Source organism: Bombus vancouverensis, chromosome 18 (assembly GCF_051014615.1).
Source record: "Bombus vancouverensis nearcticus chromosome 18, iyBomVanc1_principal, whole genome shotgun sequence".
Classification (NCBI taxonomy): domain Eukaryota; kingdom Metazoa; phylum Arthropoda; class Insecta; order Hymenoptera; family Apidae; genus Bombus; species Bombus vancouverensis.
The window spans coordinates 3,059,407-3,072,719 of record NC_134928.1 but is presented as its reverse complement, the minus strand read 5'-3'; the positions used below and the strand labels follow the sequence as shown (position 1 = coordinate 3,072,719).

Sequence of the window (13,313 nt, the reverse complement as noted above, 5' to 3'; positions counted from 1 at the left end):
AGAAACCAAATAGACTACTATAACAAGGAGGTAACTGCGTTTTCAAGCAATTTCAGTAAATCAGCAAACATTAATTGAAAATCAAAACGTGCTAGGAATTCAAACTAGTAAACTTTTGCATTTTTCAACATGAAAATCTATATATTTGTTCTCATCATAAATACGTTTGAAATATTGAAATTGCCTCCTTGTTGTTGTAAACTCTTTAATGGATTTCTATTCTTGCGATAGTTAAGTGAAATAATAAATTAAAAGTCGACTAGAGAATAGAACGTTTAACCTATTCCTGTGTTGCTGCCTACCTTGACCCAAACACGACCAGGCCGAACGCCGATCAATCGCAAATGCTTCGGCTATTTATTGCAATCGACCAAACAAATATGACCCCAAAGAGCTGACTCGTAATAGCTTCTCGTATTATCCGCTTGTTATCCTTCGCTCGAATCGCGCCACCCTTTCCACAGCCGGTAACGAGTTCTAGCTACTCAAAACGCAACCGATGATCACCAGAACCAACACGTTAAGACGATCGGGACGGACTTGTTAAAGGGGGAAAGCAATCGCTGCTTGTTCTTGCCACCAGCCATTTTAACTGCTACCGATAGGCTCCTATGAAGTACAATAAACCTTTGCTCGTACCACTTTCTGTTCATAGTCTTCGTTTATAGTGAAACGATTGACTCGTGATTACGGGCTGCGAAGGTAGACGATTGCTAGATGGCAAATAAATGAAGAATGAAAAGATATGGAACGCCAGATCGACGCTGAAGTCACGTACAAGCATTTGTTTCCACACAAAAACCTCCATTGGAAAGGATTTTGTGTGCCATTCAATGATACTCAGAACGGTTACATGAATCTTTTATGAAAAATTACATGGCAGCCATAGAATGCCAATAGGAGTATTACGTGCTCATCCGTTTGTCTTTAATTGTCCTTATTATCATGCTATTTATTTATAAGGTCGGATGTGTTGAGGTTACCTGATACAGGAACGCGTGCATGAATTTGTAATATTGGCTTAGCAACTAAGCGATTGCGGATTTTGTCACTAGGTGGTATTGCCAAATCCGCAATCACTTAGTTGCCAACCTAATAGAAATATATAGCACAGTAAATACAGCTACAGTGTATGCTGATGCGGATCTTCACTGTAGCAGTGTCATGTTACAAATGAAGGCGATAGAGAGCACGTCGATACATTTACAGCAAAAAACGTTACCAAGAAAATTAACTTTGGTGTGTAACTCTAGCTGAAAGTTACAGCAGACAGCGATAACAATCTACTTATAGCTGTTTTGTTTTTAGGCCTCAAAACAGCATTCACATTCAAGGGCACAACAATATGGACCTCTCCTTCTTCAACTTCTTTTACTTCAGATGAAGTAATTACTTCAACAGGATTAATACGGCAAATGGCGATAGAATTCCTCTCATGAAAACATCCTATTTTATTGCTGATTAATTATGGAAAAAGAAGCAGACAAAGTCGAAAAAGATTCGACTGGACTTTCATGAAAGCGGATGCATCATTCTTTAGAGAAACGGTTTCCTCGAACATCAATTGATTTATTAAAAATGTCTAAAATCTAAGGAGTAAAATCTATTGAAAGGAAACATAGCTATTTCGATCGTGGCGTTTCTAATCAATATTAATCGATGCGCGTAATTTATTTGACATCCGAACGTCAAACCATATGGTTTATTTATGGAAAATTCTTCGGAAAAGTGATCATCGATAACTTTATTGCAAGGCTCTCCCGTATGTGTGAAAAGAAAATTTGAAAAAAGCTTTTTCTCAAACATCAAGAGAAATTGCAATAAAAGTGAAGAATTGTTACTTTGTTCTCGAGAAAGATTCTAAATATTTGAATGATTTCTACTCGTGGCTAGTATTTCGATTTACTAATCGACATTTTCCACTTTATCTATTATTCATAACATAGAAGCAAAAACTATTTATTGTAAAAACAAGAGTGTCCAGTTACCCAGGCATCTTATTTCTATAATCATGAGAAGCGAAGTTTACATGAAAGTTTTCCACGCGAAACTTTAATCTATGAGGCTTTCAGCGCCTGTTACAACAACTTTCCAATTACTCTTACAATTACAAACGTATTCTACCACTTCTACACCGAATGAAAGACCTGGTTTGTGTCTTCTCCATCACACGGACATCGTTCTCCAATCAAATAATCCGAAACGTCCAAACAAACCTACTCACGGCCGAACGATTACCGTCGGATAGACCAGAAGAAACATCCGGAGAGGACGTTTCTCTGTGTTTATTTATGAGAGAACGATCGGCTTGTAATTACGCGAACCCACCTTCCGCTTGCTTCTGCCAGCTTCTTGTGGAATCGTTAACCTCCAGGCAAAAATAATTGCGCGATCGTTCGATGGACGATAGCGGGTCGCGCGAGGCCGATTATCGTGCCGTTTAACGGCCAATCGACCGTTTCTAAATAGACGGCGAGTTCGAAGATGAGCCACCATCGTTCGCCACTGATTCGTTTCGTCGACGCAAGAGATCGTCGTGCACCGGTAGGCCGCGTTTCGCGATCGTTATCGCGAGTCTTAACGCTGCGTGCTTCGTGGACATTAACGCGGCCGCTACTTCGCTCTTCTCGTCGATTTTTCACCGTCCACCAGCTTACAATGAAGATTTCCGACTGGATTGCAACGAGATTTCGTGTTAATTGTGATTTTCGTGTCTCGGCTCTGATTGATTTTTCAGCTGGTTGGAGGGGAACGTCGATGCAAGTGTGAGAAATTGCTTAGGTTAATTGGCACTGACTGTCTTCGCGTTCCATTCCATGAGAATAATCGTGCAGATTTCTATACATAGTTGTATTATACGCTAATAACGCTTAAGTCTTTCGAATACCCGTAATGATTCTTCCTTATTTTGAAGAATAATTCGCCGTTTGTGTCGTGAAACATGCAACTCTTTAAACTACAATCAAGATACATAATTTCGAATAAATTCCGATCGCGTATAATGGAAAGGATATTGAGAATTATACCGTTCTTGTATAAGATAATTATGCGTGGAATAAGCCAAGGATACCGGGAAGTAGGACTTTAATTGCGTGCATCATTTTCTCGGAATACTAATTACGTTCAGCATCTCCCAACTTTTAATTTGCCAACTTTTTGCACAGCCCAATAATAAAAAATACAATATCAAATGATGCCATCTTCTGCCCTCGGCTTCCAGGAAAAATGTTCCATCGAGTAAATTACCTGCCCTTGCAGGAATATTTACTTACTGGCCTTATGAAAGCCTATCGTTAATTCTGAATGTTATTATGATCAAAAATAAAATAACCAAGTATCAGAGCTCAATACTCGTTTGAAACCGGCAATTTTGGAAGTTTCGTTACAGAAAGTAAATTTCAACAGCAACATTTCTTAACCACTAAAAATCGTCTTTCCCGACTAATAACTTTCTTACATCAAATTCGACGCGCTCAAATATACATTGTGCATCTATTAGCAGGGAAAATGGCGCCACATTGAAATTCCTCGATCTAAAATAATCGATGTTCCCCATCTTCGAAGATAATCGTGGCTTCTTCTCTCGAACGCGGAAAATTCGATCGCGGAAACATCTGACCCGTGGCACGTTTATTTCTTCAGATCACACGGTTCAACGTTTACATATCAGCGCGTGTTTCAAAGCGTCGCGACGCTCCAGCTAAGATGCCTTGTTGAATACGACCCTTGACGAATCAATTATTTCCTCCTGGATGCGGACACGCGAGATGTCTATTCTTACGCGTTCTTTCGACCTCTTTCGAAACAAACACTACGCCGTGACGAGGATGACGTCATCGTGTCGCTGCCACGGCTTCGAATCAGCGCAATTCCACGTGTTTTCGATCAGAAAAATTAGCCATATCTTCCCTTCAATTTCATGCGTGAAGAAATGCTCGTTAACTGTATCGACAATTATACGGATTATTTGATAAAGTGAATTTTATTTATGACAAAGCGACGGTAGGCTTTCATGGCGATTTGAAAGCATGTGAAGTAGCATTCACAAAGGAGTAACGTAAATATTAATGCGGGAACTGGTTCTGTGAAACAACCCTTACGAATATACGTCTGACTTGTGGAACGAGGATAATATTACGAATAACATCTTTTGACGCGTGTTTTTGTTCAATGAGAAGAAAATATGTAATAATAAAGTACGAAGTCTTAGGTTTTTCCACACCATATAAAACGTAATTAAAGGTATCATTTTTCCTTTTTATTGCTAGAATATTTCTCTTTTAGTTTTTGCACTATTTCTGTTACTTATTATCACGATGAACTGAATGCAACGATGTATCTGTATACAAACACGAAACCTAATCTGTCGGACGTTGTGACCTTTGTTTTTATAGAAGAATTTTGATTGTTTTGAAAGAAGCGAAGATTTTTTCCATGTTCTAAAAAATAGCCATTTCTTCATTTTATTAGTAGACTATTTTTCTTTTAATCTTTCAACTGTATTATTTATTTATTTATTTGTGAATGTTCATACAAATTACTATTTCCATTTCCAATTTCTTCCATCTTCTAAAAAATAGCCATTTCTTCTTTTTATTACCAGACTATTTTTCTTTTAATTCTTCAACTGTATTTATTTATTTATTTATTTGTGAATGTTCATACAAATTACTATTTCCATTTCCAATTTCTTCCATCTTCTAAAAAATAGCCATTTCTTCTTTTTATTACCAGACTATTTTTCTTTTAATCTTTCAACTGTATTTACTATTTATTTATTTGTGAATGTTCATACAAATTACTATTTCCGTTTCCAATTTCTTTCATCTTCTAAAAAATAGCCATTTCTTCTTTTTATTACCAGACTATTTTTCTTTTAATCTTTCAACTGTATTATTTATTTATTTATTTGTGAATGTTCATACAAATTAGTATTTCCATTTCCAATTTCTTCCATCTTCTAAAAAATAGCCATTTCTTCATTTTATTACCAGACTATTTTTCTTTTAATCTTTCAACTATATTTACTATTTATCTATTTGTGAATGTTCATACAAATTAGTATTTTTCTGAACTGATTAAAGAAGCTAAGATTTATTCCTGTTTTATATAAAAAAGCAGTCACAAATACCTTGAGTATTTTGTATATTCTTGCACCGCACTCGCGTCCTATATTTTTTTTTTTTTTTTGCATATTTAATCCACGCACAGGCAAACATGCTGAATCTGTGATTTTGAAATCCGTACAACAACAACATCATTGTATCTTAAATATCACCGTTGGCCGTTCGTAGATCTGGCAAATTCGAGTCAAACTGCTCTAAATCCAGAATCTCCGACAGAGTAAAGAAGCGAAGAAGAGAACGAACAACGGGTTCTTTGCTTTCAAAGATCGTTTACAGAAGAGACGGTCAGGTTAGGACTCACCTAGCGTAATTATCTCGAGCACAATTCACCCTTTGACGGCAGGACGTTCGTGTGACTTTTCGTGATTTACGATCATCCTGTGCTTCACCCGTTTATTCACAATTCTGTGAACGAAGCTGTTATTACGACAATGTCAGTGCAATTAAAGCAAGGTTAGGTTCGCTCAACAGACGTCCTTTCGTCGCCAAAAATTCCTGTCTCCACAGAGAGCGGTACCGTTCGCCGTGCGTCGCATTCGATAGCGAGACGAACTTCAGAGGACTGTTGTACCGTCAATGGAGCCTCAAACACCACCTTTCTCAGTATAATAACCCCTCTCTATACAATACAATACTAGACGCTTCTAAATATAGCCTCGTATATTAATTCGATTGAATTCAAGTACATCGCGATATTGCACGGCTCGCATCAACAATTCTATACGTTTCTGTCAAAGTGTTTCTACCAAATGAAAATTTCAAGCGGCTAGAATCGTCAGGTAAATACAAAGAGAAGCCTGTAGGTGGAGGAAACCCGTGACGTTGGCCGCTGAAAGTTCGTCCAGCCTGTAAAACATCCTCTAGCCGCAGTTGGGATAATCCGTGTCGGTAATCCTAGCCCCCCAGCGCAGCAGCCGCGCACTGGAAACCAGAAACGCACAGGCAACGCAGGGGAAAGAATGAAAGCGCGAAGGAGGCGTGAGCGCGAGGGAGAGGAAGTCGAGAGAGGCGCAGGAAAGGAGCTTTGGATTTCGTATCCCGTTTGGGAGGCCCGTCGAATGGGCTTCGGCCTTCGTTCGTGAGAGGCCGGACGCGCACAGCGAAAGACTAACAGAGAGGGAACGCGCAAGAGAACGGACCATGGAAACGGCGAAAGAAAGACACGGCGAGGCGACGAGACAGAGAGGGCCATCGAGAAAGAGAGCAAGACGACGAAGGAAAGGGCCCCCCGCGCCTCACAATGCAGCCTGATTTATGGCCCGGCCGCACATACATAGAGTTACACACGATATCATAATACCATTAATTCTTCGTCAAATTCCCCGCTGACTGAATCATACTGGCCACGCAGTAAATCACGCGGGGCGACTAATGTGAACGCGACCAGCGCTCGCTGTCTTATCTCCTTTGAACCACGGGGGCAGGTGGATCCAGTCTCTTGGACTCCGCTGAATTACTCTTGTCCTGGCCTCGGACTAGCCCCCTCCTTGTCCTTCCTACTCTTTCCTTCTCTACCAGCTCTAACCCCCTTGGCGTCCTCGCGACGCGAAACCGACGCACTCTATTTGTCTCCTCTCGTTTCCGTATTTTTATAGTCGACGTCGGTTATCCACGGGAGAATCAGCGAGCTGATTTCACCAGGGACTACCACCACGGTAGCTGCAGTCACTTGTCGGGACACCGTTTACGTAATCGCGGTTTCACACAGATCTCGAGGTTCACGGCGCGAAGATACCTTCTGCGAGAGGACAGCGTGGGCAGTAGTGGGAACTGGTCACGGGTTTTCTTCCATTTGGATGATTTCGTTTTTCGCTTTTGCATTTCTCCATATTTGTTTTTGTTTGTTTGAAAGGGACGAGAGAAGGGAGAACGTTGGGCTGCCGCGCTCTTTCGCCATTTCTGGCGTCATTAATTTCGCTAGACTTTTAGAAAGAGTCCGCTGTCTTTGAAAGAAAATATAGCATTGAAATTCTCTCGAACAACAAGGTCTCAATTTTAGATACTCGTATCGAAATTGTGTGATAGAAAAGACGATGGAAGAGAAGCTTCAAGTGTTTGTGTTACGGTTTCATATTTCTTTCCTTCTGAATTTGATCCCTGAAACCATTTAACCATGCTCTCTTCTATTTATGATTGCTGTTACAAATTCCGGTTATCAAAATAAAGAAGTTCTCCAAACACTCGAAATTCTTAGTAAGCTCTCAAAAACCCGTGTCACATTTTTCACAAGTAGAAAATTCCTATCAAGCCTAGCAATTTTTTATTCGTCATTTAGAAGAAGACTCTGTAGTCGGATTTAACACGTTTCTCATTCATTACCATCCTTAACAGAATCCAAGCTAATATCACGTTATACGCGTCTATCATTTTTCGGAATTTTGATTCGCTCGTCGCCTTTCCCTTCTTTTACGCCTGACACAATAGTCACGTAATTGGCAGCAAGTTTCGAAGAAGCGAGGCTATCCTATCGATTATTTTCTGCTATTCTTGCGCGTCGTTCGTCTTTACACGTCGGCCATTCGGCGATAACATTTACAAACTACACTTTGCCCCGACGCAAATTGCTCCAAATTGCCCTCCGATAAATTTTTTCCGCCGCGTGCCAACCCATTAGCCGCTCATAAAGCGATACGCATTTATTATCGAAAAAAGCAGCCAACTTCTATCTGTATTTACCTACTAAACGATCATCAAAAAATTTCACAGAGACGATAAAGAATATTTGAAATAGTTGCGACACCGGGACATCACGGCGCATGATATACGAACGAGGATCGCTATCAGCGACGAGTATCGAAATTTATAATCGCTCGGCTAATATATTTTATGCGTGATTTAACGACGATTTAAGGTGGCGACCGCCGCGAAGTAATCACACAGCCAACTAAGACCCGCATTCCTGTTATGACATACTGGCACAAATTTCCGTGTCGCCGAAAAACAAATCACCGACTGCTTACTTTTACCCAACCGCCACGTTTCTTTCGTAGATCTGCGCGATGACTTATCGCCGATCGGGTGCCAAGCCGACGCACGATTTACGGCCCAACGGAATCTCCATTTTCGCGTGGTTCCACGTCGTCCTTTTTTTGTCCGTCGTGCGTGTGCGTCCGGAGTAATTCGTTTATGGTGGTCCACACACTTCCCGTGTTCCAGGAAACACGAGAACTGTTCGACTTCCAGAAATTCGAAACTTTCTTTCGCCGATCGCAGTTAAGGAACTCGTGCACGCGTCGCCGGAAGCGAAAATCGGAGAATGACGAAAAAACGAGAGACATCTTATATCCTTTGCGATACTGACAATGTTATTTTATATTTCGAATGGGATCTTGCCATATCGGTAAAAAGCAAAATTATAGCAAGTCTAATTTATACGTCCACGTCAATAATCGTGTCCTACCAGGAAACGCAAAATAACCGTGTTTTAACGTTCTCTGCGCAAAACACAAACTATGCTTGTTTTGCAATAATTTCCTAACAACTTGACCGCGAGTATCTCTTCGGATCGAACAGTCTACTGTCTTCAGGACCAATTCGCAGAGTAATTTGACCCAAGTTCGTCTACCGTCCGACCTTAACCCGCAATTAAATGCAATTAAATGCGATCGCAGCGATTGAGTTAAGAGGAAGAAGAATAAGAAGAAGAAAAGGTTCGAGACTTACTCTGTCCGATGTGCACCCTCTTCATCCACGAGTAGATCTTCGGTGGCTCGTTGCCGGTGGGGTTTGTCTTATTCGACGAGTTGTTGCCAGTGCTGGAGGTACTGGAGGTCGAGGATGCTGGCGAGGATGCGGATGACGCGGTGGTCAATGTGGAACTTCCCTCTGCTACAGGTCTGGAACTTCCGCTTGCGGGTGAGGCGGCGGATGCAGCGACCGACGACCTCGACGAACTTCCAGGCGGCGAGGTGAGGCCTGACGCGGCTTTGCTGGTGCCAGGTGCTACCAGAGGGGTCGGACTGTTCCTAGAGGTGGACGTGGTCAGATCCTGGGGCGACGCGACGCTGGTTGAGGACGTCGAGTCGGCGTACTTGCAGCTCGACGTGGACGGTGCCGATGGCGCGGACGCGGCCTGAAGAAGTGGCGTCGTCGGGTCTTGATGCAGCTGCTGCTGAGGATGGTGCTGTTGCGGATGATGTTGCGACTGCTGGTGCAAATTGTGTTGCTGCGAGGTTGTCGTTGCGCTCAATCGAGGCTGTGGCTGCAACTGCGTGTAGTCTATCATACCCGTAGGCGCTGTATGTTGCATTCCAGAGGCTGGTGTGGCGTACGGATGCTGAGGATAGTGTTGCTGAGGAGAGTAACACGGTGCAGGGTAGCTAGTCGCTGCTGCATTCGGATTGTAATAGTCTCCGCCTGCAGGCGACGCCGCCTGCATCGGTTCTCCAGGTGAATTAGCTGTGGCTCGTGGTTGCTGTTGCGTCTGCTGCCCCGCGTAGCAAGACGCCAGCGAATTGACGAACTGATAGGAACTCATGGTTCACGCGAGTAGTGCACCCGTCGTTAACGTCACTGTTACCCGATTCGTTCCACACGTGTTACGATTCGATATTCCACGACAACAACACCACCGATCTAATCTGGATCTCCGAGTGGCGGCAAGATACGCGCACTGTCGTTAAATACGAGAGCCTGTCATCGCTGGTCGTTGATTTCACGACGACGACGACGACGACGAAGACGAGGACGATGACGGTGGGAACGGTAGCATGTCACACTTGCCGATAACAGAGGAACCTTGGATATTAGGTGCTATCACTTGGTTAGGAATAAAAACGAGCTCACCGTTCTCTTGTTCGTTTGGCGTGTTCACACCTATCGCGGCCCGTTACACGCGGATAAACACGTCCCTAAACGATTCGATAATGAACGAGGGGGATCGCGACGAATAGAAAGAGACGCAGTCGTGTACCGGCAGGCGGGCAGAGTCTAAACCGACCTGAGCCGTGTCGAGTTTACGAGGGCCACGTGGGCCTAGGCTATAAAACTGTCTTCTGCTTCTTTACGACCTCACGAGTCGCAATTACCTACAGAGAACTCGTCGAGGCAGCGTGCAGTAGCGCGTAACAGCCGGCTTATCGGGTCGCCCCATTGAAGACCAGACCCCATGCACTTCTTTATTTCTTTCTTCGTCGATGATTTATTCGCACGAATCACCGCGTGTCCTTTGAAACAGCGTATGCACGAAATCCGCGATTGTGCCGGCGTTCGCGATACGACGTATCTCCAACGTAACCAACCGATGCGATGCGTCCGTATGACAGTAAGATCGACGAAAAAATGAGAACGTACACGGCGAACGAAGAAAACGCGATCGTCGTATGACGGAAGACGGAACCGTGGCGAATGACTCTCTGTCCGCGGTGAATCGTCGGTATGCCGGTGTACCGATATCACCGCATTAGGGGGTGAAGCGTTATTGCCGCGGCTCGGCGTTCACCGTTCCTGTTGCGTGCGCGGAGGGTGGTTGGTATCGTACTGAAGGCCTCGCTACGATCCAACGGAGGCCCGGTGTATGCGGTAGCTTGTCACGTGCCCGCGCTCTCTGCGTGTCAGAGGAGCGCCTCGACCAATCCCCGTCGTTCGTCAAACCTTGATTGGTCTCTCCGCCGGCGTAGGATTCTTCAACCCCGTTCCTTGCGTCTCCGTCGGGTCTGTGTGGTGCTGCTGCTGGCGCTGCTGCTGCTGCTTGCTCGTGTGGTGGTGTTGCCTGGCTGCTACCCGACGTGACAAGAGCCGACGAGAGGGGTGTGCGAGCAGGACAGGAAATCCGTGGGGTCACAGAGAGGGGATAGCACCGTCAGGGGGGCTAATGGAGAGATATTCGGGAGCCCCGAGGACCGATGGTGGGGCGAGGATCTCTCTGCTTCTTTCTCTCTCTTTCTGCTTTGCTGTCGTTTTCTCCTTTGCAATCTTCTAGCCGCAACGTCACCAAGAAGTAGTCTTCCGCTTGCCGTCTCTGCGAGGGGGCAACGCGCGCACGCGCCCCCTTCCGCGTACACCCTCGTGCCGTCGAAAGAAGGAAGAAGAGGTGGTTCCCCGCTAGATGCTACCGCCGCGTTCTGCTTGATCGCCGATCGCCTCGATCTTTTTGCAATTTCTCGTTTTTCGTTACGTTAGCGGTATCGCGCGATCATCGTCGTTTTTAATTGCTACCTTTAATTTCCTCCTGTGTCTTCCACCAAATCTTCAAGATTTAACGAGTTTGAACGACGACGGCCCTCGATAATTTCCGAGTTGAAAGGCTGCTGCTTCGACGGAATGTAGATTCTTCGTTTCTCTTAGACGAAATTTCTCGCGACCAAAGGTAGATCACTGCCATCGAGCCACTTTCGGCCGCATTTCGCGGGCCCCGTGATTCAGAAGGAATACGCGTCGAGGAGCAAACGGGTCTCTAGCCGCGAACGAAAGAAGGGATGCGCATAAGTCAGCCGGCCGGCCGCGGCTGACAGTTTTATGAGAGTTTGATAGTCTCCGGCGCGGTGTTCTCTGATGGCAGAGGAGCCGGAACGTGTCCGTGGGAGAAACGAGGCTGCTCTCGCTGGTGGGAAAGAGAGGAGAGCGCTCGTGCGAGCAAGAGGGAAACACGCGCGCACTACGCACCGCACTCTTTATTGTCCCATAAATTCAAACCTGTTGCCCATAGCCGAATGAGAGAGACGGACCGAAGGAAGGAGCAACAGAGATGGAAAGGCAGGGTGACGGATAGAGAAAGATGGATAGAGAAGACGGAGAAGGAGAGAGGAAAGCGTGCACGAGGTTAGGAATCCTCTCCCAATCGCGCAATCCGATTGACGCCCCCGTTATCGCACGTACGGCGAACCCGGACGCAACTCGTAACTCACTGAACCGACTGAGCCGGTCGAGAGGAAAGCCTCGGAGTTGGCGGCTCGAAGCAAGCAGAAGCATGTGTGACGTAGTAGCCAGTTGGTCAAACGGGGGGCACCGCGGGGTGGCGACGTGTCGGTGGGGTTCCGGAGCGAAGGGGACGGCCGAGGAGGCGGAGCTCTCCTTGCTTCTCGCGGATAACTCTTCGTGCTCGACTTCGTCCAGTTTTCATGCATATTTTCCGCGTTCCTCGCGACTACGCTTCACGTAATTAAATTATCGTCTTCCTGTTTCCCCTTTGCTCCATCTATCTATTATTTTCATCTATTTTATCATCTGACTATTCGTTGTACAGTCGGTGTTGCATCTCAAACGATCCTGTTACATTCTCCTTATCTTTATAATTTCGAAATTTCGCCGCAACATTCTCGCAAAACCATCGCTACACGTTTCGACCATAGATGGATAATTTCGAAGCAGGAGAGAAGCGAGCGAAAACCACTAGTATGCCACTCGCTCGCCAGATGTGGCAAGTGCGTCCGTTCCTGTTGAATTGTCGCGCGCGCCCGCCCCCGGTCGCCCCACCCTTCTTCCGCGTCCCCCCACCACCGCATCGTCGCGCCCCACCATCGCCGACCAAACTAGCTATCTCTTCCTCTTTAAGTTCTCTCGCGGTTGTGTACGTGCACGCTACTATCCCCACCACCTTTTCAGTATTCGCCACTTCGGAGCCCGGTATTTGTCCTACACCTACCATCCTTCTAGTCCTCTCTTTCCACGTCGCGGTGGCGTGCCCTGAACGATCGCGCGCGCGCGCGCGTCAACCAACTCGTTCGCCGAAGAGGAAGAGAGAGGGAGACGGAGGTTGACAAGTGATCGCGGATCAGACACGGTTCATTCTCGCCGCAAAACACCGTCGAGTCGTTGGAAGCGCGATCATTGCCAGGACGTTTGCGGATTCGTCATCGCGCCGACGATGCCGCTTTGTTCTTGCAGACTTGGGGGTCCGTGTTTCCGGTGTTCCGCAGGCTCCTTTCCAATGAATTCTCGCAGCCAGAACCGGATACAGTTGCATCGTTGCAGTTTACCATTCGATTATAAAATTCGGATGAATATCGATTGGCGAGAATAAGTCACGTCCGAAATTGTTCGTTTTTTGGACTAATGGAGATGGATGTGTTATTTGCAGGTATTTTCTTCCAACAGAGATTTTCCATGCAGGGTTAAAAGCGTAAAAATATACAGTAAGACATTTTTTATGATATTTAGTGGATGGGAGAAAATGTAATTTCTTTACATTGATAAAAATATGAAATTGTAGAAAATCCGCAATATACTTGTAGTTCAGCTTATTCTAAA

General features: G+C 45.2%; 1 protein-coding gene across 1 annotated transcript in view; it reads right to left on the bottom strand.

The window, feature by feature from the left end:
• Positions 1-11,978, bottom strand: part of LOC117160369 (Sex combs reduced) — a 47,665-nt gene extending 35,687 nt beyond the window's left edge. The window contains exon 1 of the mRNA XM_033341078.2: positions 8,790-11,978. Within this exon, the coding sequence (XP_033196969.1) occupies positions 8,790-9,603 (814 nt within the window). The 5' untranslated portion in view covers positions 9,604-11,978. The remainder of the gene's footprint in view (positions 1-8,789) is intronic.
• Positions 11,979-13,313: the final 1,335 nt, after the last annotated feature.